This window comes from Coturnix japonica, chromosome 16 (assembly GCF_054131305.1).
Source record: "Coturnix japonica strain WE chromosome 16, WE-NBRP24, whole genome shotgun sequence".
Classification (NCBI taxonomy): domain Eukaryota; kingdom Metazoa; phylum Chordata; class Aves; order Galliformes; family Phasianidae; genus Coturnix; species Coturnix japonica.
Window position 1 is genome coordinate 2,342,062 of NC_140678.1, and position 22,728 is coordinate 2,364,789.

At 53.1% G+C, this 22,728-nt stretch overlaps 4 protein-coding genes and 2 non-coding genes across 10 annotated transcripts; 4 read left to right on the forward strand and 2 right to left on the reverse strand.

Annotated features, from left to right (window-relative positions):
• The first annotated feature begins 1,053 nt into the window (after nt 1-1,053).
• LOC107325456 (calcium/calmodulin-dependent protein kinase type IV-like) lies at nt 1,054-9,298 on the forward strand. Of its 3 annotated transcripts, none has more exons than XM_085517740.1 (13): nt 1,054-1,193; nt 1,542-1,677; nt 2,078-2,202; nt 4,503-4,581; nt 4,853-4,915; nt 6,471-6,553; nt 6,665-6,737; nt 6,908-6,998; nt 7,087-7,161; nt 7,418-7,493; nt 7,583-7,709; nt 7,909-8,061; nt 8,193-9,298. In XM_085517740.1, the coding sequence occupies exons 3-13, from the start codon at nt 2,105-2,107 to the stop codon at nt 8,373-8,375; spliced, it is 1,101 nt and encodes a 366-aa protein (XP_085373866.1). In that variant the 5' UTR covers nt 1,054-1,193; nt 1,542-1,677; nt 2,078-2,104; the 3' UTR covers nt 8,376-9,298. The 3 variants fall into 3 exon arrangements, with proteins under 3 accessions (XP_085373866.1, XP_015741832.2, XP_085373865.1); XM_015886346.3 differs by having other exon boundaries at nt 1,057-1,193; nt 1,547-1,677; XM_085517739.1 differs by lacking the exon at nt 1,054-1,193 and having other exon boundaries at nt 1,363-1,677.
• A 283-nt stretch (nt 9,299-9,581) lies between these two features.
• On the forward strand, nt 9,582-16,004 carry PWWP3A (PWWP domain containing 3A, DNA repair factor). Of its 3 annotated transcripts, none has more exons than XR_014935053.1 (13): nt 9,582-9,962; nt 10,214-10,302; nt 10,474-10,544; nt 10,896-11,888; nt 12,251-12,373; nt 12,821-12,891; nt 13,195-13,274; nt 13,485-13,545; nt 13,961-14,036; nt 14,138-14,188; nt 14,419-14,978; nt 15,416-15,504; nt 15,632-16,004. XR_014935053.1 is itself a non-coding variant. In XM_015886295.3 (13 exons), the coding sequence occupies exons 1-13, from the start codon at nt 9,906-9,908 to the stop codon at nt 15,708-15,710; spliced, it is 2,274 nt and encodes a 757-aa protein (XP_015741781.2). In that variant the 5' UTR covers nt 9,582-9,905; the 3' UTR covers nt 15,711-16,004. The 3 variants fall into 3 exon arrangements, 2 of the variants coding, with proteins under 2 accessions (XP_015741781.2, XP_085373862.1); XM_015886295.3 differs by having other exon boundaries at nt 14,545-14,978; XM_085517736.1 differs by lacking the exon at nt 15,416-15,504 and having other exon boundaries at nt 14,545-14,978.
• A 187-nt stretch (nt 16,005-16,191) lies between these two features.
• On the reverse strand, nt 16,192-16,264 carry TRNAF-GAA (transfer RNA phenylalanine (anticodon GAA)). Its single transcript has one exon. It is a non-coding gene; the product is annotated as a tRNA-Phe (tRNA).
• Nucleotides 16,265-16,408: 144 nt separating this feature from the next.
• On the forward strand, nt 16,409-16,482 carry TRNAN-GUU (transfer RNA asparagine (anticodon GUU)). The gene has a single exon. It is a non-coding gene; the product is annotated as a tRNA-Asn (tRNA).
• Nucleotides 16,483-16,667: 185 nt separating this feature from the next.
• NDUFS7 (NADH:ubiquinone oxidoreductase core subunit S7) lies at nt 16,668-19,730 on the forward strand. The gene is made up of 8 exons (XM_015886369.3): nt 16,668-16,714; nt 16,838-16,874; nt 17,855-17,923; nt 18,031-18,148; nt 18,450-18,629; nt 18,699-18,745; nt 19,362-19,450; nt 19,526-19,730. The coding sequence occupies exons 1-8, from the start codon at nt 16,699-16,701 to the stop codon at nt 19,621-19,623; spliced, it is 654 nt and encodes a 217-aa protein (XP_015741855.2). The 5' UTR covers nt 16,668-16,698; the 3' UTR covers nt 19,624-19,730.
• Nucleotides 19,731-20,259: 529 nt separating this feature from the next.
• GAMT (guanidinoacetate N-methyltransferase) lies at nt 20,260-22,348 on the reverse strand. Its single transcript, XM_015886363.3, has 6 exons — nt 22,118-22,348; nt 21,786-21,931; nt 21,139-21,202; nt 20,890-20,957; nt 20,697-20,807; nt 20,260-20,568 (listed from the first exon to the last, which is right to left on the reverse strand). The coding sequence occupies exons 1-6, from the start codon at nt 22,299-22,301 to the stop codon at nt 20,428-20,430; spliced, it is 714 nt and encodes a 237-aa protein (XP_015741849.2). The 5' UTR covers nt 22,302-22,348; the 3' UTR covers nt 20,260-20,427.
• Between the last annotated feature and the right edge of the window lie 380 nt (nt 22,349-22,728).

Here is a 22,728-nt window from a genome sequence, read left to right on the forward strand (position 1 = left end):
CGGGGGGACTTTAACAGTATGTATTCATTTCCATTTTCGGTTCTGAACAATTGAGCATCGCTCAGCAGAGGCTGCAGGAGGCTCATATGGTGCTGCCATCACCCTGGGGGGGGGGGGGGGGGGGAAGCTGGGGGTCCCACTCTGCCTTCACCCACACCTATGGGTCAGAGTGGAGCCTGGGCAGCACTTGGGTGAGCTCCCCCTCCTTTGGGTTTGTTGGTGGTGTGATGAGATAGAAGTGAATTGGGGGGCGGGGAGGGGGAAGAAAACAAAATGCAATTTCACGAGGCTGCTCTAAAATGGGGTTTTATTCCAGAGGAATGAGAGCAAAATAATTAATTCCTTAATGCTGGAGACAAAAGGCTGAAGGTCTCCTGCAGCCCCCAGCTCTGCACTGCTGGGCCCTGGGGCCTTTCCTCTGTTACTAATGGGGGGATACGGGCTGCTGGCAGCCAAAGCTCCATCCTGGGGGGCAGCAATGGGGGGGGGGGTGATGTGGAGGGGATGGGCAGAGCGCAGTGCCCTCAGTGCACAGCAGTGGGTTGACAAGGGGAAGGAGCTGCCTCCAGACTCAGCCCGCTGCTCTTTTCGGGGTGGATAAATGGGGGATTGTGTCTGTTGTAGGTGAGGTGATAAATATTAATGATGCCAACCAACCTCCCCCCCTCAATCTCTGCACTATAACAGTGTGGGCAGGACGGGGAGGAACGACGCAGAGTCATTTTATGCACCGAGGTCACTCCCTTGAAGAACATCCCTTTCAAAAGACAAGTTGCATTGAGTTGGGAGCAGGCAGGGCTGGGTTCGGCTCCCTCAGATGTGATGAAATACACCGATAAACACCCGCGGAACCCATTGCAAAGAGCATCTCGTGCTGCTGAGATTCCTACCCAATTCCTGTCCCTATTCCCGGCCCCAACCCGACTCACCTCGTTCAAATCCGCCCCCATGGGCTCCGTCTCCATCCCCTCACCCCGATCCCTCCCGTTCCCATCCCGTGGCGGACGGCGGCACCGTGCGGTCACACCGGGCAGCGCCGCTCCTCGGGGGGGGGGGGGACCGAGATCCGCCGCATCGCTCCGGGGTGCCGCCTCCGGTTCGGTTTCCCCCCGTGTCCGCGGATCGGGCGGATCCTGGATCTATCGGAGCAGCACCGGGAGAGCTGAGAGTGCAGGAGGGGGGTCCCGACCTCGGTAATGAGATAAGGGTGGGAGCGGAGACACGCACATACACACGAGGGATGGAGCGGCCGTGGGGTGGGGTGGGGTGTGGGGGGGGTGGTCCACGCGTGGTGCGGGGCGGACGGGCGCGGTGTAGTGACGGCGGCCGCCGGGGGGTGGCACGGCCGAGCCGGGTGGGAGCGGCTCCGGGTGGGGATGAGGCCGGGGAGGGTCCCCGAGCGCTGCAGCCCCGCGTCCCCACCTTCATCTCCCCCCGCACGAGCGGCCCTGAGGGCCCGCATCCCCACGTACGGACATCCCTATTCCCTGCGTCTCGGTGCTCCCGCATCCCTCCATCACCGCATCCATCTATAACCACAGCCCAGGGCCGAAGATCCTTATCCTACCCCGGGGGGGTCGCACTCAGCGCCCACCGTGCCCGCAGCCGCCTTGAGCCGGGGATGAGGGAGAGCCGGGGGGGATACGGCTCTGCCACGCAGCCACGCCGCAGCTAACGGTACGTGTCGGCCGTGGGGCTGCGCGGGTGGGTGGCATTCGGGGAGGGGATGAGATGCGGGGGTGGCGGTGTGTGGGGCTGGGTGCGGGAATTGGGGTATGGAGACCCCATAGCGCCCATCTGTGGGGCACAATCAGGGCACAACCGGGTGCTAAAAGAGCCTCGGGAAGCTGGAGGTGGGGGGGGGAAAAGTGGGGTTATGGGTTGGGGGGGGGTTTAGCTCCAAAAAGGCAGCGTACGTGCCTGGTGGGAAGGGGATTTGTGGCTGCAGATCCATCACTGCTCTGTAATCCCAAGCAGCACCCGCTGCCATCTGTGCTCTGCCACGCAATGGGGGGGCCGTGGTGATGCTGGGGGGGGGGGGGGGGGTGGTGATGCTGGGCTCTGCTCTGCCTGGCAGCTGGTGGGAGACCCCCCCACGGGCACCATGCCTTCCTCCAAGACGGATGGAGAGTATTGGATCGATGGATCCCACCGTGAGGCTGCACTGGAGGATTTCTATGTCGTGGGACCTGAATTGGGACGGTACTGTTTGCATGGGGGGGACAAGGGAGGGGAGGCAGCAGGAGGATTCCCTGTATGGGAATGTATCACGCTTAATGGCTGCATGCAGAGGGTTGGCCTTTAGGAAGGGTGCAGGGGAAGGGATGGGTGGGTGGGTGGATGGATGGAGAGGGGATGGGGGACCCCACCCTCATGCGTGAGCTGGGGCTTGGAGCTGATCACAGTGCTGCTGTTGTGGCTTTGGGAGCACTCATTGAAGTCTTGCAGGACGTGGTTCAGGTTCCCCATGTGCTCAACGCTTCTCATCCCATTGGTGGAGAGTGGGTTGCTGGTCTCTTCTCTGACTTTTGGCTTCTGGGCAAGTGGAGGATGAACCTGAGGCTTTAATGGGTCCCTCATGTGAGGAACCCCAGCAAAAGGGCACGACTGAGGACAGACCCAGCCCAGAGCCCCCAACCCCTCCATCCATCCATCCATCCATCCATCCATCCACATCCCATCCTGGCTCTGGGGCTGGGAGGCACCCGCAGAGAGCTCAGGCTTCTGGCAAATCCCATTGTTCAACATTTTCCAGTTCATCTGTAAAGCAAATACAATTATCTGCCGTGGCTGCCGAGGTTGATTGCAGTATTTACTCCAGGCCTTAAAGCAGTGGCAGGGAGGGCAGGTGGAGCTGCTGGCAGCACGGATCCAGCTGAGGCCATAATTGGGAATGCAGTGATGAAGGCGAGTGCATAAGGCTGTGATGGAGGAGTGGGGCTGAGGGGCTTCAAATGATCCCTCGAGCAGCGGGGAGGGGTCTGCAAAAGGTCTGTGCAGCTCAAAATGTGATGGGAAATGTGAAGCAAAAGGCAGAAAATGCTTTGGAAATGCCCAAGGTTTGGGGCTGCCCAGCTCTGTGGGTGCTGCAGGCTGAGCCCTGCACCATCCCCAGCCCCTCACCATCCCCAGCCCCTAACCAACCCCAACCCCTCACCATCCCCAGCCCCTCACCATCCCCAACCCCTCACCATCCCCAGCCCCTCACCATCCCCAACCCCTCACCATCCCCATCCCCTCACCATCCCCAACCCCTCACCATCCCCATCCCCTCACCATCCCCATCCCCTCACCATCCCCATCCCCATCCCCTCACCATCCCCATCCCCTCACCATCCCCATCCCCTCACCAACCCCATCCCCTCACCATCCCCATCCCCTCACCATCCCCATCCCCTCACCATCCCCATCCCCTCACCATCCCCATCCCCTCACCAACCCCATCCCCTCACCATCCCCATCCCCTCACCATCCCCATCCCCTCACCATCCCCAACCCCTCACCATCCCCAACCCCTCACCATCCCCAGCCCCTCACCATCCCCATCCCCTCACCATCCCCATCCCCTCACCATCCCCATCCCCTCACCATCCCCAACCCCTCACCATCCCCAACCCCAACCCCTCACCATCCCCATCCCTGTGCTGTTGCCAGTACCCAGCTCTGCTGTTGCCATGGGAATGCAATTCTCCAGCTCAGCAGATGGGTTGCAGAATCCTCTCTCCTCTTTAAAGCAGAGCAGTGGTTTTCAGAAGGGCCCCCCCCTGGGAGCTGTGGAGCTGCAGCAAAGGGTCACCTGTGGGCAGCAATGGGTTGTTCTTGAAGGAGATTTTGGTGCAAATAAAGGTGTTTTTTGGGCTTTGACCTTTGGAGCTTTGGTGCTGACTGAGGATGGGGGAGATGCTTTGTGCCTTGAGCCAGAACCTGAACGTGTCCCAGAAGGTGTCAAAGCCAAAGAGCAATAAAGTGTGGTCGATTACTCAGGGGGTGAGAATTAATCTGCTCCGAGGAGCCGGGCAGCAAAGATGAAATTGCAAACTAGCCCCATAATGGCCTGAAGAAATGGGTTGATTTCACCGTCCAGTGGTTAGAAAACATTATTAACAAGATCTGAAAGTGACGGGCAGCTGAGCAGCACGGTGGGAGCTGGGGGGGCAGAGGTTCTTCCTTTGTAAGGCAGAGCAGTTCTGCTCTGTGGCAGGTTTTGTTGTGTGATTGGGATGGGGGCAGGTCCTGCAGCATCCACGGTCCCACTGAGCTCATCCTGGAGCTGGGAGAAGAGAGGGGGGGTTGGGGAATGGGGCGGGGGGGGTGTGTGCATTTAAAGCCGCTTATGGCTTTAAACCGCCTTTAGGATTCAGTTTTAATTAAAATGGCTTTAGTGGGGAAAGCTGGAACTGATGCGGGGTGAAGCAGCTCAGGGCTGGGGGAGGCTTTAGTAAGGTGGGAGGGGGGGGTGTGGAGTGGGACCCCCTCCCCATCTCTATGCCTCCATCCTACAGGGGAGCCACCTCCGTGGTGTACAGCTGTGAGGAGAAGGGCACACGTAGCCCATATGCTGCCAAGATCCTGAAGAAGACAGTGAGTGTTGGTGGGATGCTGGGCTGGGAGGGATGAGGGGTGTGGGGATGGGGTTATGGGGATGGGGTCCTGGGGATGAGGACATGGGATGAACATGGGGATGTGGGGATGGACATGGAGGGGGGATGGGGATGGGCATGGAGATGCCAGCCTCTGCAGTGCAGGGTTGGGGGAGTTGGAGCACAATGGGCTCCATTTCTGGGCCGTATCCTGCTGCTGTGGGGAGCTGTGCAGTGCTGCTGATGGATCTCTGTGGGTTCTGCCTTTCCAGATTGACAAAAAGATTGTGAGGACGGAGATCGGGGTCCTGCTGCGCCTCTCACACCCCAACATTGTGAGTATGAGGCCTCACTGCCCCCACCCCATGGCACTGGGTAAAGCCATCACCCCATGACCCCCACCCAGACCCCTTGGTGCCCTATAGCACAGCACAGCCCCACTCAGCACCATCCCCTCCTTCTCCATCACAATGCAATGGGGCTCACCCCCTCCATAGCTGCCCTTTCCCCCTGCCCTCCTCCCCATCACCCTCAGCTTTCCATTTGTTGAGCAATTTCCACTGAGGAGATGAAATGAGCACCGAAGCCAATTGCCCATCAGCAAGGAACGCTGCGAGGGGAGATAAGAGGCAAAGAGAGGGCGAGGGGCTCCATCCACATCCCCTTAACCCAGCACTGGGGGTGGCAGCTCCTCCATCCCAATACAGCAGAGGAGAGGACCATGTTTCATACACAGAAATGCCACCAGGTTTGGTTTGGAGCACCCATGGGTGCTTTGGTGCTCAGAGCATGGAGTTTCTATGGGGGTAGTTGGGGGGAAGTGATTGCAGGCAGCTGCTACATCTCCTATACAGCAACGCCTTCGGTCCATTCACTATCATACAGCACCAACCTCGCTGGTGGATGATAATAGGATTGTAAACTTTTGAAGTTAATAGGAAAATTATAGTGCTTCTGTGTATGATTATAATGCAGTAAGCTGCCGCGCGGTGCCGCCGGCCCTGCGGGGTATCACAGCTCGTCACCCGGCCTGTGAAGGTAATGATTAAAGCCCCATGAAATCCACAGTGTCACAAAAGTCTTAAGAAGCGTGAAATGCTCTGTTTTCTGTTAATGGATCTCTATATATACACATATATATATTGCATTTTGGACTTTTTTATAAGGGAAGTTTGTTAATTCCAGCATCGCCGCATGGGCACAAAGGGTTTGTGCAGGTTTTGCATGGTATCTGAAGGGAAAATGATAAGGAGAATGCAGATTGTTTCACTCTCCTTCAGCACAGAGCACTGCTGTTCCCATCTGGGTGCTGCTCTTTAGGGCTCTGGGTGCCACAGCCTGCAGAGGTGGCATCGCAGCAGGGATGGGGCTGTGAAGTCAATGTGTGTCCCCAGCTCTTTGAGTTGATGGGCCTGAAGTCCCAAGGAGGAGCAGCAGGGTGTGTGCTGCTCCCCTCATCCCCTGCCTTGTCCTTATGGTGTGATTAAAGTGAGTGAGGCAGTTCCAGATCTGTGCTGAAACAAACAGGCGAGGAGGGGATGAGTGGGGTGTACCTGTGCCAGTGCTGCCACAACTGGAATTAATATGATAGGAGTGAGAGGGGTCCTATGGCACCAGCAAAGCACCATCCCCATCCCAATGGCAGAGCTCTCTCCCAATGGCACAGCCCCATCCCAATGGCACAACCCCATCCCAATGGCACAGCCCCATCCCTATCCCAATGGCAGAGCCCCAACCCAATGGCACAGCCCTATCCCAATCCCAATGGCACAGCCCCATCCCAATGGCACAACCCAGTCCCAATCCCAATGGCACAGCCCTATCCTAATGGTACAGCCCCATCCCAATGGCACAGCCCCATCTGATGCCACCCACTCTCATCCCTTTCAGATCAAACTGAAGGAGATCTTTGAGACACCCTCGGAGATCGCACTGGTGCTGGAACTGGTGACAGGGGGAGAGCTCTTTGACAGGTAGGGGACACAGCCCCAAAGGAGGGTGAGGATGGAGTGGGGCTGAAGGACGCCCCTATGGGGTTGGGGATGGGGGGGTGTGGGTTCATCCTGACTGCTGTGCACCCACAGGATTGTGGAGAGGGGGTTCTACAGTGAGCGGGATGCAGCCCATGTGGTCAAGCAGATCCTGGAGGCGGTGTCGGTAAGGTCTCCTTGTCCCCATGGGGTTGTGGGGCTGGGAGCATCACTGTGGGGCTGGGAGCATCACTGCTGTGCTGTCTGGGGAAGGTCAGTGCCATAGTGGCTGGATCCTTCCTCTGCCCTGCTGAAGCCCTTCCTTCCTCCCCCCATCCCCACTGTCTCTCCCTGCAGTATTTACATGAGAATGGAGTGGTGCACCGGGACCTGAAGCCAGAAAACCTGCTGTATGCAGACCTGTCCCCCGATGCGCCCCTAAAGATTGGTGGGTGCTGTGCAGAGGGGCTGCACCCCCCGGGGCTTCCCACCCTGATGGCACCCATCAGTCTGACCCTTTTCTGTGTGTCCTCAAGGTGACTTCGGGCTCTCTAAGATCGTGGATGAGCAGGACACCATGAAAACTGTCTGTGGGACGCCGGGGTATTGTGGTGAGCAGTGGGGATATGGGGGGTAAAGGGGGAGAGGAAGGTTTGGGAGGGGGATCCTGCCTCACAAAGAGCCCTGAATGGGGGACTGGAAGGAGATGGGGACTGGAAGGAGATGGGGATGGGTGGCAGAGCTCTGTTGTATGAGCCCCGTTTGTCATCAGTCCCCAACCCAAACCAGCTCAGTGCTGAGCTCTGCAAACAGGAGGTGCCCACAAGGGGTTTCTTAATGGATTTTAACTCCTATCTCTGTTTCCAGCCCCTGAAATCCTGCATGGCTGCCCCTACGGCCCTGAGGTCGACATGTGGTCGGTGGGTGTCATCACCTACATCCTGTGAGTACCGTTATGGGATGTGAGCCCCTCACTGTGCCATGTCCCTATGTGGGGCCTGGGGGCAGTGGGGATCCTCTGCCTCTTTCCAGGCTCTGTGGCTTCGAGCCTTTCTTCGACCCACGTGGGGATCAATACATGTACAGCCGCATCCTCACCTGCGACTACGAGTTCGTGTCCCCGTGGTGGGATGAGGTTTCCCTCAATGCAAAGGACCTGGTGAGTCATTGAGCTTCAGGGCAGGGCTTGAGGCAGTGAAATGAATGGGTTAAGTGTAAGGATGGTGTCATGCTCAATGCTTCTCTGCCTCCTGCTCCTGTGTCCCTTGCCATGAGCCCACCAAGAGGGTCCATTCTGATCATTGCACTGGGGGGCACTTGACAAATGACACTATTTTGCACGCTGAAATTGGCTGCAGGTCAGAAAACTGATCGTTTTGGACCCCCAGAAGAGACTGACGGTCTATCAGGCTCTGGAGCATCCCTGGGTCACTGGGAAAGCTGCTAAGTTTGCCCACATGGACAGCACACAGAAGAAGCTGCAGGAGTTCAATGCCAGGAGGAAACTGAAGGTAATCCCTTTAGCTTTCCTTCCCCTTGCACAAACCTTGTCTCATCTGAGGGCTGAGCTCAATGGGGCTGAGTGTGTGTTTGTGTGTGTGTGTGTGTGTTACACACTAATGTCTTCCTGCTCTGTTTGCAGGCTGCCATGAAAGCTGTGGTGGCTTCCAGCCGCTTGGGCAACCACGGGCACCACGACTGCTCCAGGAACCGGGGGGGTCCCAGGGGAAGGGGGAGCACTGAGGCTGCTGCTGCATCTGAAGAGCTGGAGGGGTTCCCTGCTGTGCCCACTGTGCCCATCAATGGGGCGAGCTGCAGGAGCTGATGGTGCCCGGCTTCCAGAGGGGCTGTCGGGGTGGCCATAGGGATGGCAGCATGGGGTGCATCCCTGTGCGTGTCCATCCTCACCCCATAGGGAAGCAGTGCTGGCGACTCCGTCTTCCAACAACAACAACAACCCACCATCTTTTGGCTTCTGTGATGAGAATCCCAGCAGCTTGAAAACGAGAAGCAAACAGCAGGGAAACAAAAAGACACAAACAAACTCTTCCCAACAAAGAGTTCTCTCAACAACAGTCCTGTAAATAGCCCTCAAAGGCATCACTATGGAGGGGTCTCCAGCCCCATTGCACCCACCAGCCCCACTGCAGGGGGGATAAAAGGGTCAGACCCCCCCCCAAATTTCTGCCTGCAGTTCCTTGGTGTCTTTAGGTGGTAGATGAGCTCTGATTTGTGCTTTAATTTGTTCTGGTGTCCGGTTTGGGTGTGCTGTGTTGGGTTGGGAGGGCTGGCAGTGGGGTTTGATGCCTCCATTGGATTCCAGTTAACACTGGTAGGCGTTCTTAGATCAATGGAGATCAATGGAGATTAGTGAAGACCAATGAAGACCAATGGAGATCAATGGAGATCAATGGAGACCAATGGAGATCAATGGAGATTAGTGAAGACCAATGGCGATCAATGAAGATCAATGGAGATCAATGGAGATTAGTGAAGACCAATGGAGACCAATGAAGACCAATGGAGGTCAATAGAGATCAATTAAGACCAATGGAGGTCAATAGAGATCAATTAAGACCAATGGAGGTCAATAGAGATCAATTAAGACCAATGGAGGTCAATGGAGATCAATATCTACAGAGCATTCATTAGCCCTTGTAACACGTTAACGGTGCTGGGGACGATGGGTTTATCTTCATTTCTGGTTGCTTTGGTTGGTTGTTTTTAATGAAATCCGGGTACAAAGTGCTTTGTGAGGTGAGATCGTTTGTTTTTAAGGCGTTTCTTTATCAAACTGGATTTCAATACAAGATATGAGGGCGGGATGAGCCAACATGGCGCCCATCGCTCCGCCCACCGCGTGACGTCACCAACTAGGCGGAAGCGGGAGGGAGGCGTGGTTAGGGCGGGGCTAACGGAGAACCGAGCGTTCTGATTGGCTGTCTCTCAACGTGTGGTGAGGGCGGGAAGCAAGAAAAGCAGCGCGTTGATTGGCTGCCGTGCTGCTATGGGGGCACGGCAGCGCATGCGCAGAGGGAGGCGCGGTGTGTGAGGAGAAGGCGGCGGCGTCCCTTCCCTCAGAGCGGGGAGGGTCGGCTCCTCCATCCCGGTCCTTTAAGGCCGAAATTGCGGCCTTTCCCATCCCTCAAGGCCGGGATTTGTTACCCCAGGAACGTTGGTGCCCCCTTTGGAGTTAAAGTGCCTCGTGATGGCGGTTGCGCGTTAATCGAGTGCTGCGTTACCCCCTGTGAGGGCCTAAAGGAGGAGGGAGGAGCTGAACGAGTTGTGGTCATGGTTGATTCCTTCTCCTTTAGAGCTCCCAGGGCTTCTCCTTTGTGCTGTGTGAGGAGCTGACATGGCCAGCGGGGGGTACGTCCTGTATAGATGGAAGGAGAGGCTGTGGCCGGCCAAGGTAGGATGGGAACGGGGGTGTGTGTAACCCATGGGGTTCATCTATGGCTGTCATCCATGTAAAGGGCTGGAGGTGGCTGCTATCAGCTCCCTGAGGGCATTGGAGGCAAGAAAACAGGAATACATTGCTTAAAGAACAACAGAATGCATTGCTGCTGAAGTCAGGCCTGTCCTGTGGCCTTTACAATCTAATTAAGCACTTTACAAGCTCATTAAGCACTTTACGTGCCTGCTTTTACATTTTTCATATAGGTTTTGCCAAAGGCTGGGCTTGCTGAGGAACCACCTATAGCCAACGAACAGGAGACGCTGGAGATTGAAATAATCGGCCTAAAAGAAAGGTGAGGTGTCGCTGTTACAGGTTCTTAAACATCAGCAACAAAACGTCTGTGATTCTGTGTGACTCTGTGATTCTGTGTGATTCTGTGTAAGCCTTTAACTGAAGGCTTCCATGGAATGAACTGAGTGATGACTCCAGGCTGGTTTATAGGCACGTTCTGTTGTGTTTCCAGGGTCAGTGTGAAGCAGGAGGATGCTGTGCCCCTGGAGGAAGCACGCATTGAGGACATCGTCTCTAACTTAAGTGAGGACAGCTCAGAACGTTTGTTGCCTTCTGTGTTTTGAGCTCAGGTCTTCAGATGGGTGGGAAATAGTTACATTGTGTTTCCAGGGGTGTTTGTCTCCCTATTAAATCCATGAGGTTTGGAAGCAGGCTAAATACTCTTAAGGCTTCTCCTTAACCAATGGGGAAGAAACTTGTATGTTCCTGCATGGTATCATTAGCCTGTGCTGCCTGCTTGCATTCTTCACCTCAGAAGTCACAGATGGTTTCAATGTTGCCTTAGGAGAGGGATATAATGTAGTTTAAATATACTCTTTATTTCTTGTGAGCTAACAAGGGTTGTTGTGCTTACTGCCTGTTCTTCCTCACCAGGTGAGAAAGTGGATCCCAATGAGGCCGTGGAAGAACTGAAGTATCGCTGTGCTCTTAAATATGCCTTGGATTCTTTGAAAGAAGACGTAGCAACCTTAGAAGTGCCGCCTTCAAAAGAGGGGCCAAGTACTCAGTTATCACAAGCAAACAGTGCCAGGTCTCTCTCATCTTCCCCCTTAACCCGTTGTCAGTCGCTCTCTAAGGAACAGTTGGAGTCTGAGAGCCTCAATAGGAAAAGGAAACAGAGAAATAGCCCTGATTTGAGGACTGAGAAGAAGAAACAAAACCTGGGATGTTCTTTAAGTCTGGAGGAGAGACCTGGAGTAGATGAAAATGGAACAAACCCATCAAAATGTGGTAATGGGGACTTGTGCAATACATCAAAGTCAGGCAGTGAAAACTGCATGGCGATGGGATCACCAATGGCATTAAGAGGGAAAAAACCAGAGCCCAAAGTGTTGAAAAAGTCCCTAACGAGTAATAAACCCTCACTGAAGCTAAAGGAGGAAAGGAATAAGCAAGGAAGGGAAAGAGCGAGAGGTGCAGGATCACCTGGCTCACTTACAAATGGTTCCTCCAAAGGCCAAGGACAGACTCCTGCTGGGGGTGCTGCTCTGTCTGCAGCCTGCAGCTCTGTGCTATCTGAGAGGAGCAGGATGAGCACCAGGCAGCAACCCAAAGGGATGGCACTGCGCTCAGCTACCAAGAGTGCCTCCGTGTTGGAGAAGAACACTGGGAGTGAGAGTAGAAATGTAGGAAAACAGACGAGGAATCTGAAAGGACTGAAAGGAGAACAAGAGACCAACGCGACCACGTCCTCGTGCAGAGAAAGGGAGTGCACAAACAGCCCTGAGTCCTCAGCTGGCCTGTCTGACTGCACAGTGCTGTCTGATGGTGTTCTCTCTCAGCTGCAAGAGGAGAATGAGGACGAGCCACCTGTGGTTATGGACAAAGCAAAGGAGTTCCACCTGCCTGACTTTGAGGAAGAGGAAGGTGGGCAGGTTGCTCTTAGGGTGTGGAGCCTCCGTTCCTTCTGATTGACAAGCGCTGTTTATCACACTTGGAGAATGCTGTTAGGCTTTTGTGGGGGTGGTTCTGAAACTGCTGGGTTTAATTCTTCTGTGTTTTAAGTGCTGGGGAAATCAGATTGTATGAAGGAACAGAGAAATCCTTTCCTATTGCTCCTTTCCCTTTTCTGCCCTGTGTTTCCTCAGGCAGAGGAGGTGGAGCTCTATGTGCTGTTACAGGCACCCCACAATTCACACTGCTGTGGTGTAACACTGCTTTTCTCACACCCATATTTGGCACTAGGACAATGGCTGTACCACACTGACAGTGCTGTGTTCCCATTGCAGGACTGAAGCCCTCTGGGCTCTCTTCTGAGAGGACGCTCTCTGAGAAGCTGTCCCACCTCTCAGATCTGGTAGATGATGATGATGACGATGAGGAAGAACTTCCCAGCATTCTGTCCCATCAAGGTGAGCTGTGGGTGTATCTCCCTGACCCCTCACTATGATCAGTGTGCCTTGTTGGTTTATGTGTGCTGCTGACTTGCTGACAAATTATGGTCAAACCTGATTGTGAAACCTGATTGTGAAACCTGACCTTTCTAGCAAACAAATCCAACTTTGTTCAGCCTATATAAAACACCTTCATTAGGTGCTGCAGGAAGGCTGTTTGGAACAACATTTCTTGCCAAACAGTGTGAAAATGGGCAAGGATCTATGATTTCTGAGCTATATTCTATATAGCATATGGTTTCTGTATGTTCAGAGCTCTTGCCCTGAGGGAGGGGAGGATGTTCTGTCAGTTGAGATGTGTAAAAGCATCAAGGCAGGATTCACTGGATATTCCCTGTGTGAAAGGAGGCTGATGAGGCAGCATGAATTACCTTTATTTCTTATCTCTTTTTTTCCTCCTTATAGAACCAGAATCGATTGACAAAGGGATTTTGGTGTGGTGCAAGTGGCAAAAATTCCCATATTTGCCAGCAGTGGTGAGAGCAGCTCGAGCATTTCTTGCCCTTTTTGTCTTGTGTGGGTAATAGAGAACTTGCATATAATAAAACACATAGGAAATAAATGTGGGTGGTGTCTGTTAGCTGATGTTGGAGCAGAGGATTCCTCCTGAGCTCCTGTATTCAGATGACTGCAGCCTTCTCTGAGAAAGAAATACATTCTTTATGCTCTGACAGAGATGCTCCATCGTGGTGCTGTAAGCACGGGCTCATTGCATAGCAGAAAGTGCTTTGTAAGGATGGGAGACATGGAGGATAGCAGTCAGACTTCTCTCTTTGCAGGTAACGAATGTGAAGAGGAAATACAGAAAAGCCTATGTGCTCTTCATAGAAGAGAACATGAGTGACAAGAATAATAAAAGGTGAGCGCTGTGGGTTGTGCTCAGGTGCTGAGCTCCTAGATGGAGAAGGGAGGGTTGGGGTCAGGTAAGGTTCCTCTGGTTTAGCCCATTAGAGGTAGTGAATTCCTCAGCCTGATTTTGGGGAAGGGGTGAAACCCCTCTGAGCCAGCAGCTGCACGACGTGATTGTCTTATATCCTTATATCCCTAACTGTGGGGTTTTTGTGTCTAGTTTATCAGTATCTCTTCGGAACCTGAAGCACTTTGACTGCAAGGAAAAGCAGGACCTGATTGTAAGTGCTACAAGTAACCACAAGGTCGCTACAGCCCATACAAAAACATTTTGTATACAATGTATAGCTTACCCCACCCCAGTGTCTGCTCTCAGTTTGTTGGCTGCTCTCCCATGTAATCCATTTCCATTCAGTTAAGTGCATAAAGGAAATTGTGTTGCACAGAGTAGATTATACTGTGGGAATGGGATCTTGCTTGTTCCTTGGTGGGGTTATGGACGCTGCTGAGAGCTTTGGGGGGAGGATGGCAGCTGGTTGTTTAGGGCTGCAACTGTATTTTCACTTTGAATGGAATAATAAGATAATATAAAAGCTATACATGAGCTTTGATTAGTTGCTGTTACTTGTTCACTCGCTGCTCTCCTGGACTCCAACAGGTAGAACTCAGACCTATGTGTGGCTCCTTTTATTACAGGACCAAGCCAAAAAAGACTATCGCCAAGAAATTGAGTGGTGCATCCAATTGATTTCTGACTATCGCATCAGAGTGGGTAAGTCCCATGTTGTGCTGTGAGCCAGGAGATGCGAGGTCACATTGAGGCTGTTGTTGGCGTAGCTGGGTTGATAACAACCTGTTCTCTGGGCTTTTCAGGTTGCCATTCATTTACAGGATCCTTTCTGGAATACTTTGCTGATGATATCAGTAAGTGAATGGGGTTCTTTCTGTTCCTTTTAGTAGATAAGCTTGGCTCTACTTTGTTACAAGTTGGGCTGGTGGGGGCACACTTAAAATCACCACGTGCTGTTGGTTGTGCTATCAGGCTTTCAGTCCCACAATAGGAGTTAAATAGAACGTGTGAGCTGCTTGTTAACAGCTTCACATTGGAGCAAGTTCTTAAAGCTCTCATTCATTTCAATGTTTTATTTTCCAAGGTGAGTCTCTCCTTCAGGAGAGGAGGAAGGAAGAGTCCTTAAAAAGAAAGCCCTTATTTGGTGCCTGTATGTGCCAGAAAGCCCCTTGTTTTATATGTGTATGAATGGTGGTGGCTTTGCTTGCAGGCTGCCCAGTTAAGAAGCAGTACCAGCTGAGCTCAACCCAAATGACCTTTCCCAGCATAGCAGAGGAAGATCTGGAGGATTCAGTGTTAGAAACTTCACCTCAAAAACCCTCCAGGAAACTTCTGCCCGACAGAACAAGGGCTGCGAGAGATAAAGCCAACCAAAAGATCGTGGAGTTCATCGTGAAGACCAAAGGAGCTGAGGAGCATCTTCTGGCCATTCTAAAGTGCAGGAAGGAATCCAGGTGGATGAAGGACTTTCTGAGTTCACGTCAACACGGAACCTGCATCGAAACTTATTTAGAGGACGAGGAGCAGCTGGAGCTGGTGGTGAATTACTTGAAGGAAGTAGCGTATCATGAAATAGACACGTCCAACCTCCATCAACTGCTCGGGGATGGAGTGAAGTTTATTTCAGATGTCCTTTTGCCTGAAGTAAGTAAACACTGAATGCTGAATGAAGAGGATGTTAAAGAGGAATTAAAGTAGATAATATAACATCAGTTCACACTGATGCAGTGTTTCAGACTGATGCAGTGTTCCAATGGGGTGTTTTAGAACCCAACTCAATGGTGTTGAGCTCAAGGAGACTGTGATTCCAATTGATTTCCTTAGGAGCTTTCCTTTGGGATACATTAGTAAGGGTTGGAAGCAGAATTAACATTAAGAGAATCATATTTTCCTTATGGAATCAGCATCCTGGCTGTGCTAAGCTGTGCCACCTAATGGGTTTCCCCTATACAAAGATCCATCCAGGTTTCCAAAGGGATTTAAGGACACTCAACCAGTTTGAACCCTGCTTTTAATTTCATAATGGAGGTGTTTTCTTTTCTCTCGCTAGTATAAATGAACCCCCCAAAATGCTTTTATAGGCCATCATTTACGCCATATCCGCCGTGGATGATATAGACTACAAAGAGGCAGAAGAGAAATACATGAAAGGACCCTCTGTGAGCAAAAGGTACCTGAATAATGTTGAGCTTTCCTCATTGCTCTCATTGAAGTACAGGGGATGGTTGAACGCAGAGTAAAGCTTAAAGCCTTTGGGGTTGTGCTTTAATAATAATAATAAGAGCCTTTCTTTGTAGGGAGAGAGAAGAGTTTGACGAAGAGATCCTGGAGAGGAAAAGGCTTCAGGCTCAACCGGTGGCTGCAGACAGTGTGTGAATGGCAGCGGGTTCTTTCCCATTCCATCCCAGCCTCTTAAATCATCTCTGTGTTACCACCAGGAGCTGTTATACCTTCAGTCCTTGTTCTCAATGCTGTGCTGCTGCTCCATCCACTTCATATGGGCCTTAATATGGGCCTTAATATGGGCCTTAATATGGGCCTTAATATGGGCTCAATGGGTGTGTGTGTGTTGGGGGGGGTATTGTGTCCTATGGATGGGATGGTGGCGATGCTTTGCCTTTATCTGTCATTAAAGGTGTCGGGAATAAAAGCGGTTCTGAGTGATGTAAATTCATTCCTGGCTCTTTAAGTGGGTGTGGGGGGGTGCTCACAAGGCAAAGCTTTATTTCATTGATATATATATATATATATATATATATAAGGGTGATGGTTGTCTAATCAATGGGTAAGGAATGAGGTTAAAAATGGGGTTATGAGAAGGAAAAAAAAGAGGGTTTTGGGTATGTCAAAAACGTGATGCCGAAACCCGGGATCGAACCAGGGACCTTTAGATCTTCAGTCTAACGCTCTCCCAACTGAGCTATTTCGGCTGCGTGTTACGGCCGCTCTCCCACTTCCTGTCAGCTGACTCGTAATGGGGGGGGGGTTATTTAATGGGGGTCCCTCAGGGGGGTTCTCGCGGGGCGGCGGTCGGGTCTCTCCCCACAGCGCTCCGTCCATCCCGCAACCAGCGGGTCTCTGTGGCGCAATCGGTTAGCGCGTTCGGCTGTTAACCGAAAGGTTGGTGGTTCGAGCCCACCCAGGGACGTCTCGCTTAGTGTTTTTATTCTTTTACGTGCTCCGAACCGTGGGCCGAACCGGAACCGCGTTCACGCAGGCGCCATCCGCTTTATCTTTATCGCTAGCGGAACCTTCCCGCTCCGCCCTCGTTTCCTACCGGAGTGTTGAGGCCGCGGACCGAGCGCTGTCGGAGCGTTGTGGGCGCTGCACCGCGGCCCAGAGGTCCCCTGAAGGGCTGAGGGACATGGCGGCCGTGGGACGTGAGTGGGGCCGGGTGTAGGATGGGAGGGGATGGGGGGGTGGGGTGTGGGGTGGGGTGAGGGGCTGGGGGATAATGAGGGAGGATACGGGATGGGAGTGAGCGATGTGTGCTATCGTTGCAGGTGTCGGCATCCAGCGGTGCGCTGTGCTGTGCTGGAGGTGAGTGGGGATGGGATATGGGGTATATGGGATATGGGATGTGGGATATGGGATGGGATATGGGATATTATATGGTAGATGGGCTATGGGATATAGGGTATGGGATGGGATATGGGATGGGATATGGAATATGAGATATGGAATATGGGATATGGGATTTGAGATGGGATATGGGATATGGGATGTGGGATATGGGATGGGATATGGGATATTATATGGTAGATGGGCTATGGGATATAGGGTATGGGATGGGATATGGGATGGGATATGGAATATGAGATATGGAATATGGGATATGGGATTTGAGATGGGATATGGGATATGGGATGGGATATGGGATTTGAGATAGGGTATAGGACATGGGATGGGATGTGGGATATGGGGTATGGGATGGGATGTGGGATATATGAGGTATGGGATATGGGATGGGATATGAGATGTGGTATGGGATATGGGATGTGGGATGGGATATGGGATGTGGGATATGGGGTATGGGATGGGATATGGGATGTGGAATATGGGGTATGGGATATGGTATGGGATGTGGGATGGGATATGAGGTGGGGGATGGGATCTGGGATATGGGAGATGGGAAATGGGATATGAGATGAGATATGGGATATGGAATATGGGATGGGATATGGGATGGGATGGGATATGGAAGATAGGATGTGGGATATGGAATGGGATATGGGATATGGAATATGTGATATGGAATGGGGTATGGGATGGGATAGGATATGGGATATGTGGGATATGGGATGGGATATGGGTGATGGGATGGGATATGGAATATGGGATGTGGGATATGGGATGTGGGTTGTGGGATGAGATATGGGATGGGATATGGGATGTGGGATATGTGATATGGAATGGGATATGGGATGGGATATGGGATATGGGGGAGGCCTGAGGGTCTTCCCCCACCTCTGCCATCCAACCCAGTTGGGGTTTGATGGCAGCGTCTCTCATTCCCGCAGGCCCAGCGCTGTGATTTCCCCTCCTGCTCGGCTGCTCCATCAGACACCCCCAGCCCAACATGCAGACAGGTAACAGCCCCCGCTCCGCTCACAGGGGGAGTCCCACAGCTCTCTGAGCAATGACATCTCCCTTGTGTTCCATCCTTAATAACTCAGAGGCACCTTTTTGTCCTCAGCTCCGTCCAAGCGCAGCCCAAGAGCTCAGCTGTCGTCCCCAAGAAATCCTACATCCCCACAAGCAAAGGGGAATATATCGTCACCAAGCTGGATGACCTGATCAACTGGGCACGGAGGGTGAGTGGCTGCTGTTGTCTTAAAGCACTTTAACCTGTTGGCCACCTGCTCTGGGTCTCTGCTTTCAGTGTGACCCCCCTTAACCCTTAGGCATGAGCCAGCAGTGTGTGTGTGCAGCCCAGCTGTACCATGAGCTGCATTGAAAGAGGAATGGCCAGATCCCCAGGCCAGGCTGGATGTGGCTCTGGGCAGCCTGGGCTGCTGGTTGGTGTCCCTGCACACAGCAGGGGGTTGGAATGAGATGATCATTATGGTCCTTTTCAACCCAGCCCATTCTCTGCCCCCTCTCTTTCCACTGCAGAGCTCCCTGTGGCCGATGACGTTCGGCCTGGCGTGTTGTGCTGTGGAGATGATGCACATGGCAGCTCCACGTTACGACATGGATCGCTTCGGGGTGGTGTTCAGAGCGAGCCCCCGTCAGGCTGATGTCATGATCGTGGCGGGCACCCTGACAAACAAAATGGCTCCAGCCCTGAGAAAGGTACAGGCGGACGCCTCGAGGGTGACTGTGTGTGGATGGAGAACGCTCTGATGTCTCTGTGTCCTGCAGGTCTACGACCAGATGCCAGAGCCTCGCTATGTGGTCTCCATGGGAAGGTAACGGCCTTAAGCTGGGTGGGAGGGAACTCCAAACTCTTCCTTTCAGCCCTTGACAAAAGGTTTTGATACATAACTAAGTACAAATTCCTTCTTGATGAGGAGGTCCCTCTGAGCTGCTGGCTCTTCCCAATGGCAGATTCTGCTTATTAGTGGTTATCTCTGTAGGTTTATCTATATTCAGAATCCCAGAGTTTGCTTTTGAACTGAACGTTTCCACTGTGCAGCATCAAATATGGGCTCTGTGCATCTCTGGCAGTGTTGGCACAGCAGAACTGACCCCTTCACCTGGTGCTGCTGGGTCCGAATGAGGCTGAAGCCCAAGATGGGTGGGACAGGAGGAGTTCTAGGAACATCCTTTGTGGATGTGACCATAAAAAACCATAGAGGTTTTGCAGTGTGTAAAGAGGCTCCTCCATATCTGCTTTGCGAGAGCTGAGGAAGCAGTTCAGTTTGCTTTGATTCAGCTCTGAACACACATAACCACGAGTGCAGCCTCATCCCAGCCTTCAGTCCCCATGACATCCAGAACAACCTCTTACCCCACTGCACCTCCAGTGCCAGCTTAATTATTTCCTTTGCCTCTGTTAATGTTTCACCCGAGCCTCTTTTGCAGCTGTGCCAATGGTGGGGGTTATTACCACTACTCCTACTCCGTGGTGAGGGGCTGTGACCGCATTGTACCAGTGGACATCTATGTACCAGGTAGGATCACAGCCACAAGTGCTGATATACCAGCATGAAGCTGCTGCTATTACCCACCTCCTTCCCCCCCTTTAGGTTGCCCACCCACTGCTGAAGCTTTGCTGTACGGAATCTTGCAGCTGCAGAAGAAAATCAAACGTGAGAAGAAGATTCAGATCTGGTATAGGAAATAACCTCTTATTTATGAGCTCCCACTCACTGCCTGCGGCACCTACTTGCTTTTTACGCACAAAGATATATCTGTTCTCACAGGCCTTCCAATAAAACTGGACGTGGTTCAGATGCTGCCCTGTCTTTGTTGTATTGCTCTTATAAGGGTGTTTGCTTGTTTTAAAAGCACATCACGACAAGCAGTGGGATCTGAGTGAAATAAATGGCCAGGAGAAGGGGAGAATGAAACCTTGGGTTGCTCTTTGGCTTCGTTAGGAGTTGAAGCTGCTGAGTGGGGCTGTTTAAGTCTATGGTTTGGGCATGGTAGAACACACAGCTGGGCTGTAGCAGCTGGGATGTGCAGGATTTGTTCTCCTATTCACAGTGCAAGTAGTTCATGTCTTGGGTCCCCCCCTGCTGCAGGCTGCTCTCAGTGCTGGGGTCCTTTAGGGGACCAACACAAAGCCAAGGGAACCCTGTGGTCTCCCTGAGCTCAGCTCTAACCCTACAAGGGTTAGAACACACCCTGATAGAGCAGCCAGGATTGCATTGGTCTGGCACTGGATGTGCTGTGAGAAGCCTTGTGCTGTGCACCCAGTGCAAGGTATGGTCTGCAGTTAGAGGTGAGCTCCGAAAGGCAAGAATAAATTGCTCAGAAATAAGCATTTCAGTCTTATTTAATGGATTTGACCCATCTTTCCTCCTGCCTGGCTTGGCACGTTTGGCTTCTGCATGGAAATGGACCCAAAACTTAACAAAGAATTGTGTTTTTAGGGTAAATGACAGCGTGAGCCCCTTGTGGGTTTGCAGCCATTGGATCTCGTCGCTCAGTGCTTCACCACACGGGGGGTGATCATCCGAGGGAAGGAGTAATAGCGACACTCCTTGGGGGGCACCAACTCCATCACCGTCGTGCTGATGTTCTCCCTCTTGAATCCAGCCTCCAGCAGCTGTGACACCTGAGTCTCCTGCAAGAGATGGGGGGAGATGGGGGGCACCTCTGAGCCATCTGGGTGCCAGCTGTGATGCCCTTGAGGTACCCACAGGAGGGGTCCAGGCTGGTGGCAGTGTGTGCCCCCCCCCCCCACTTCCTCACCTCAAACATCTTCTCTATGTCGCTGTATTTGCCCTTCAGCAGCTCCCCCCACGAGGTGAGGTTGCAGTAGGTGAGGACCCCCCCAGGCTGCAGCAGGCGGAAGGCATGGTCCTGCAGTGATGGGGGGGATAGAAGGGGGTCAGAGGCACCACACTCAGCTTCCCCACCTCCCACCCCACTCCTGCTGCCCTACCTTGATGAAGGCAAACTGGTGCGTGTGCCAGGTCTGTGCAGACAGCGGGTATGTATCATATAGGATTCCTACACAGGGAGAGAGCAGTGGGCATCTGGGAGAGGCCCCATGGCACCGTAGGGTTCCCCCTTCACCCTCATGTTCTGATTTTCCCCCTTTACATTCGCTCCCCCCTCCCTCCATGCATCTGAACCCCCATCCTCACCCACTCCGGGGGCTCAATGCCTGCACCCCCCCCCAGTGTGTTACCAGAGAAATGCCCATCCGGCAGCGTTGGCACCACGTCCTCCCACAGCCCCTTCAGTGGCACCACCTGTGGGGGGAGCAGGACAGGGGGGCTGAGCCCCATGGACTCAAAGCATGGCATGGCACGGCACAGCATAGCATGGTATAGCATGGCACAGTATGGCATGGCACAGCATGGCATGGCATAGTATGGCATGGCACAGCATAGCATGGTATAGCATGGCATGGCACAGCATAGCATGGTATAGCATGGCACAGTATGGCATGGTACAGCATAGCATGGTATAGAATGGCATGGCACAGCATGGCATGGCACAGCATGGCATAGCATGGTATGGCACAGCATAGCATGGTATAGCATGGCACAGCATAGCATGGCATAGTATGGCATGGCAAAGCATAGTATGGTATAGCATGGCATGGCACAGCATAGCATGGTATAGCATGGCACAGCATGGCACAGCATAGCATGGTATAGCACGGCATAGTATGGCATGACACGGCATAGCATGGTATAGCATGGCACAGCATGGTATGGCACACCATAGCATGGTATAGCATGGCACAGCATGGTATGGCACACCATAGCATGGTATAGCATGGTATAGCATAGCATGGCACAGCCCAACGTAGCTCAACATGGCACAAACCTTGTGTGGCTGCACTCGTGCCCACTCCTCCAGCCTTTGGAACACGCCATCATTGCATTCCACAATCCAATGCTCCTCAATGTTGAACTGCTGCACCTTGCTGGCAGCAATGGCCATTCCAAAGCCCACCTCCAGCACGCGGCCACCTGGGGATGAAGGGGGGAACACTGGGGGGGCTTCCCTTGACATTAACCCCCTCTGAAGTCCTTAAGCCCCAAACCCTCCCCTGCCTTCCCCCTCCCTCCCACCCCACTGCAATAGGAATATGGGACAGCAGATCCCCCCCTTGGGCTACCAATGCCCCCCCAGTGCCCACTCGTTGTCCCCATTACCCCTAGAAGCAGCCACGGTTGCCAATGAATGCATGTAGGGGGTCTCCCAGCGCTCCATCACCGGCTTCCCCATGATCTCCAGGTGGGTGTCGGGTGCATTGTATGCAGCCGTGGCGTCCCTCCATGCAGCCTTGCAGTCCTCACCCTCGGTGAATATAGGAGCTGAGGTTGAACGGGCACTCATGGCTGCAGGAGAAAGTCCAAGGGCTCTTAATGAAGGGGGGAGGAGAGGGCTGCAAGTGTTGGCCTGGCTTTAAATAGCCAGGGCTGGGAAAGAGCTGAGTGTGCACATCGTGCTGGGGCCCCTGTGGGGTGAGAAGGGCATCAAGGGGGAGGTGTGTGTTAGTGTGTGGGGCTGGGTGAGGGGGGGGGGTTCACTGTGCTCCATGCATCGTGTGTTGTGCTCCGTGTGGCTGCAGCGCTGCTGTGGGTTAGAGCTTGGGCTGGTGCATTAAAGGGGTCAGAGAGGGTTCAGCTGTGGGGCTGTGCATGGTGCTGTGCTATGGGCTGTGCACCAGGGTTGCACCATGCACTGGAGCTGTTCTGTCTGTTGCAGCCATGCACTGGGGTTGCACTGTAGCACCAGGTCCATGCACTGTGCCCATGCCATA

Bases quoted from the DNA above. Each gene is read 5' to 3' on its own strand.
- LOC107325456 (XM_085517740.1), top strand. From the start codon at position 2,105: ATGCCTTCCTCCAAGACGGATGGAGAGTATTGGATCGATGGATCCCAC. The intron at 2,203-4,502 runs GTACTGTTTGCA...TCCATCCTACAG, and splicing joins GTGGGACCTGAATTGGGACG to GGGAGCCACCTCCGTGGTGT. The intron at 7,710-7,908 runs GTGAGTCATTGA...AATTGGCTGCAG, and splicing joins CCCTCAATGCAAAGGACCTG to GTCAGAAAACTGATCGTTTT.
- PWWP3A (XM_015886295.3), top strand. From the start codon at position 9,906: ATGGCCAGCGGGGGGTACGTCCTGTATAGATGGAAGGAGAGGCTGTGG. The intron at 11,889-12,250 runs GTGGGCAGGTTG...TTCCCATTGCAG, and splicing joins TGACTTTGAGGAAGAGGAAG to GACTGAAGCCCTCTGGGCTC. The intron at 14,037-14,137 runs GTAAGTCCCATG...TGGGCTTTTCAG, and splicing joins TGACTATCGCATCAGAGTGG to GTTGCCATTCATTTACAGGA.
- NDUFS7 (XM_015886369.3), top strand. The intron at 16,875-17,854 runs GTGAGTGGGGAT...TCATTCCCGCAG, and splicing joins TGCGCTGTGCTGTGCTGGAG to GCCCAGCGCTGTGATTTCCC. The intron at 18,149-18,449 runs GTGAGTGGCTGC...TTTCCACTGCAG, and splicing joins TGATCAACTGGGCACGGAGG to AGCTCCCTGTGGCCGATGAC.
- GAMT (XM_015886363.3), bottom strand. From the start codon at position 22,301: ATGAGTGCCCGTTCAACCTCAGCTCCTATATTCACCGAGGGTGAGGAC. The intron at 20,958-21,138 runs GTAACACACTGG...CTCCCTGTGTAG, and splicing joins GCCGGATGGGCATTTCTCTG to GAATCCTATATGATACATAC. The intron at 20,569-20,696 runs GTGAGGAAGTGG...CATCTCTTGCAG, and splicing joins ACATAGAGAAGATGTTTGAG to GAGACTCAGGTGTCACAGCT.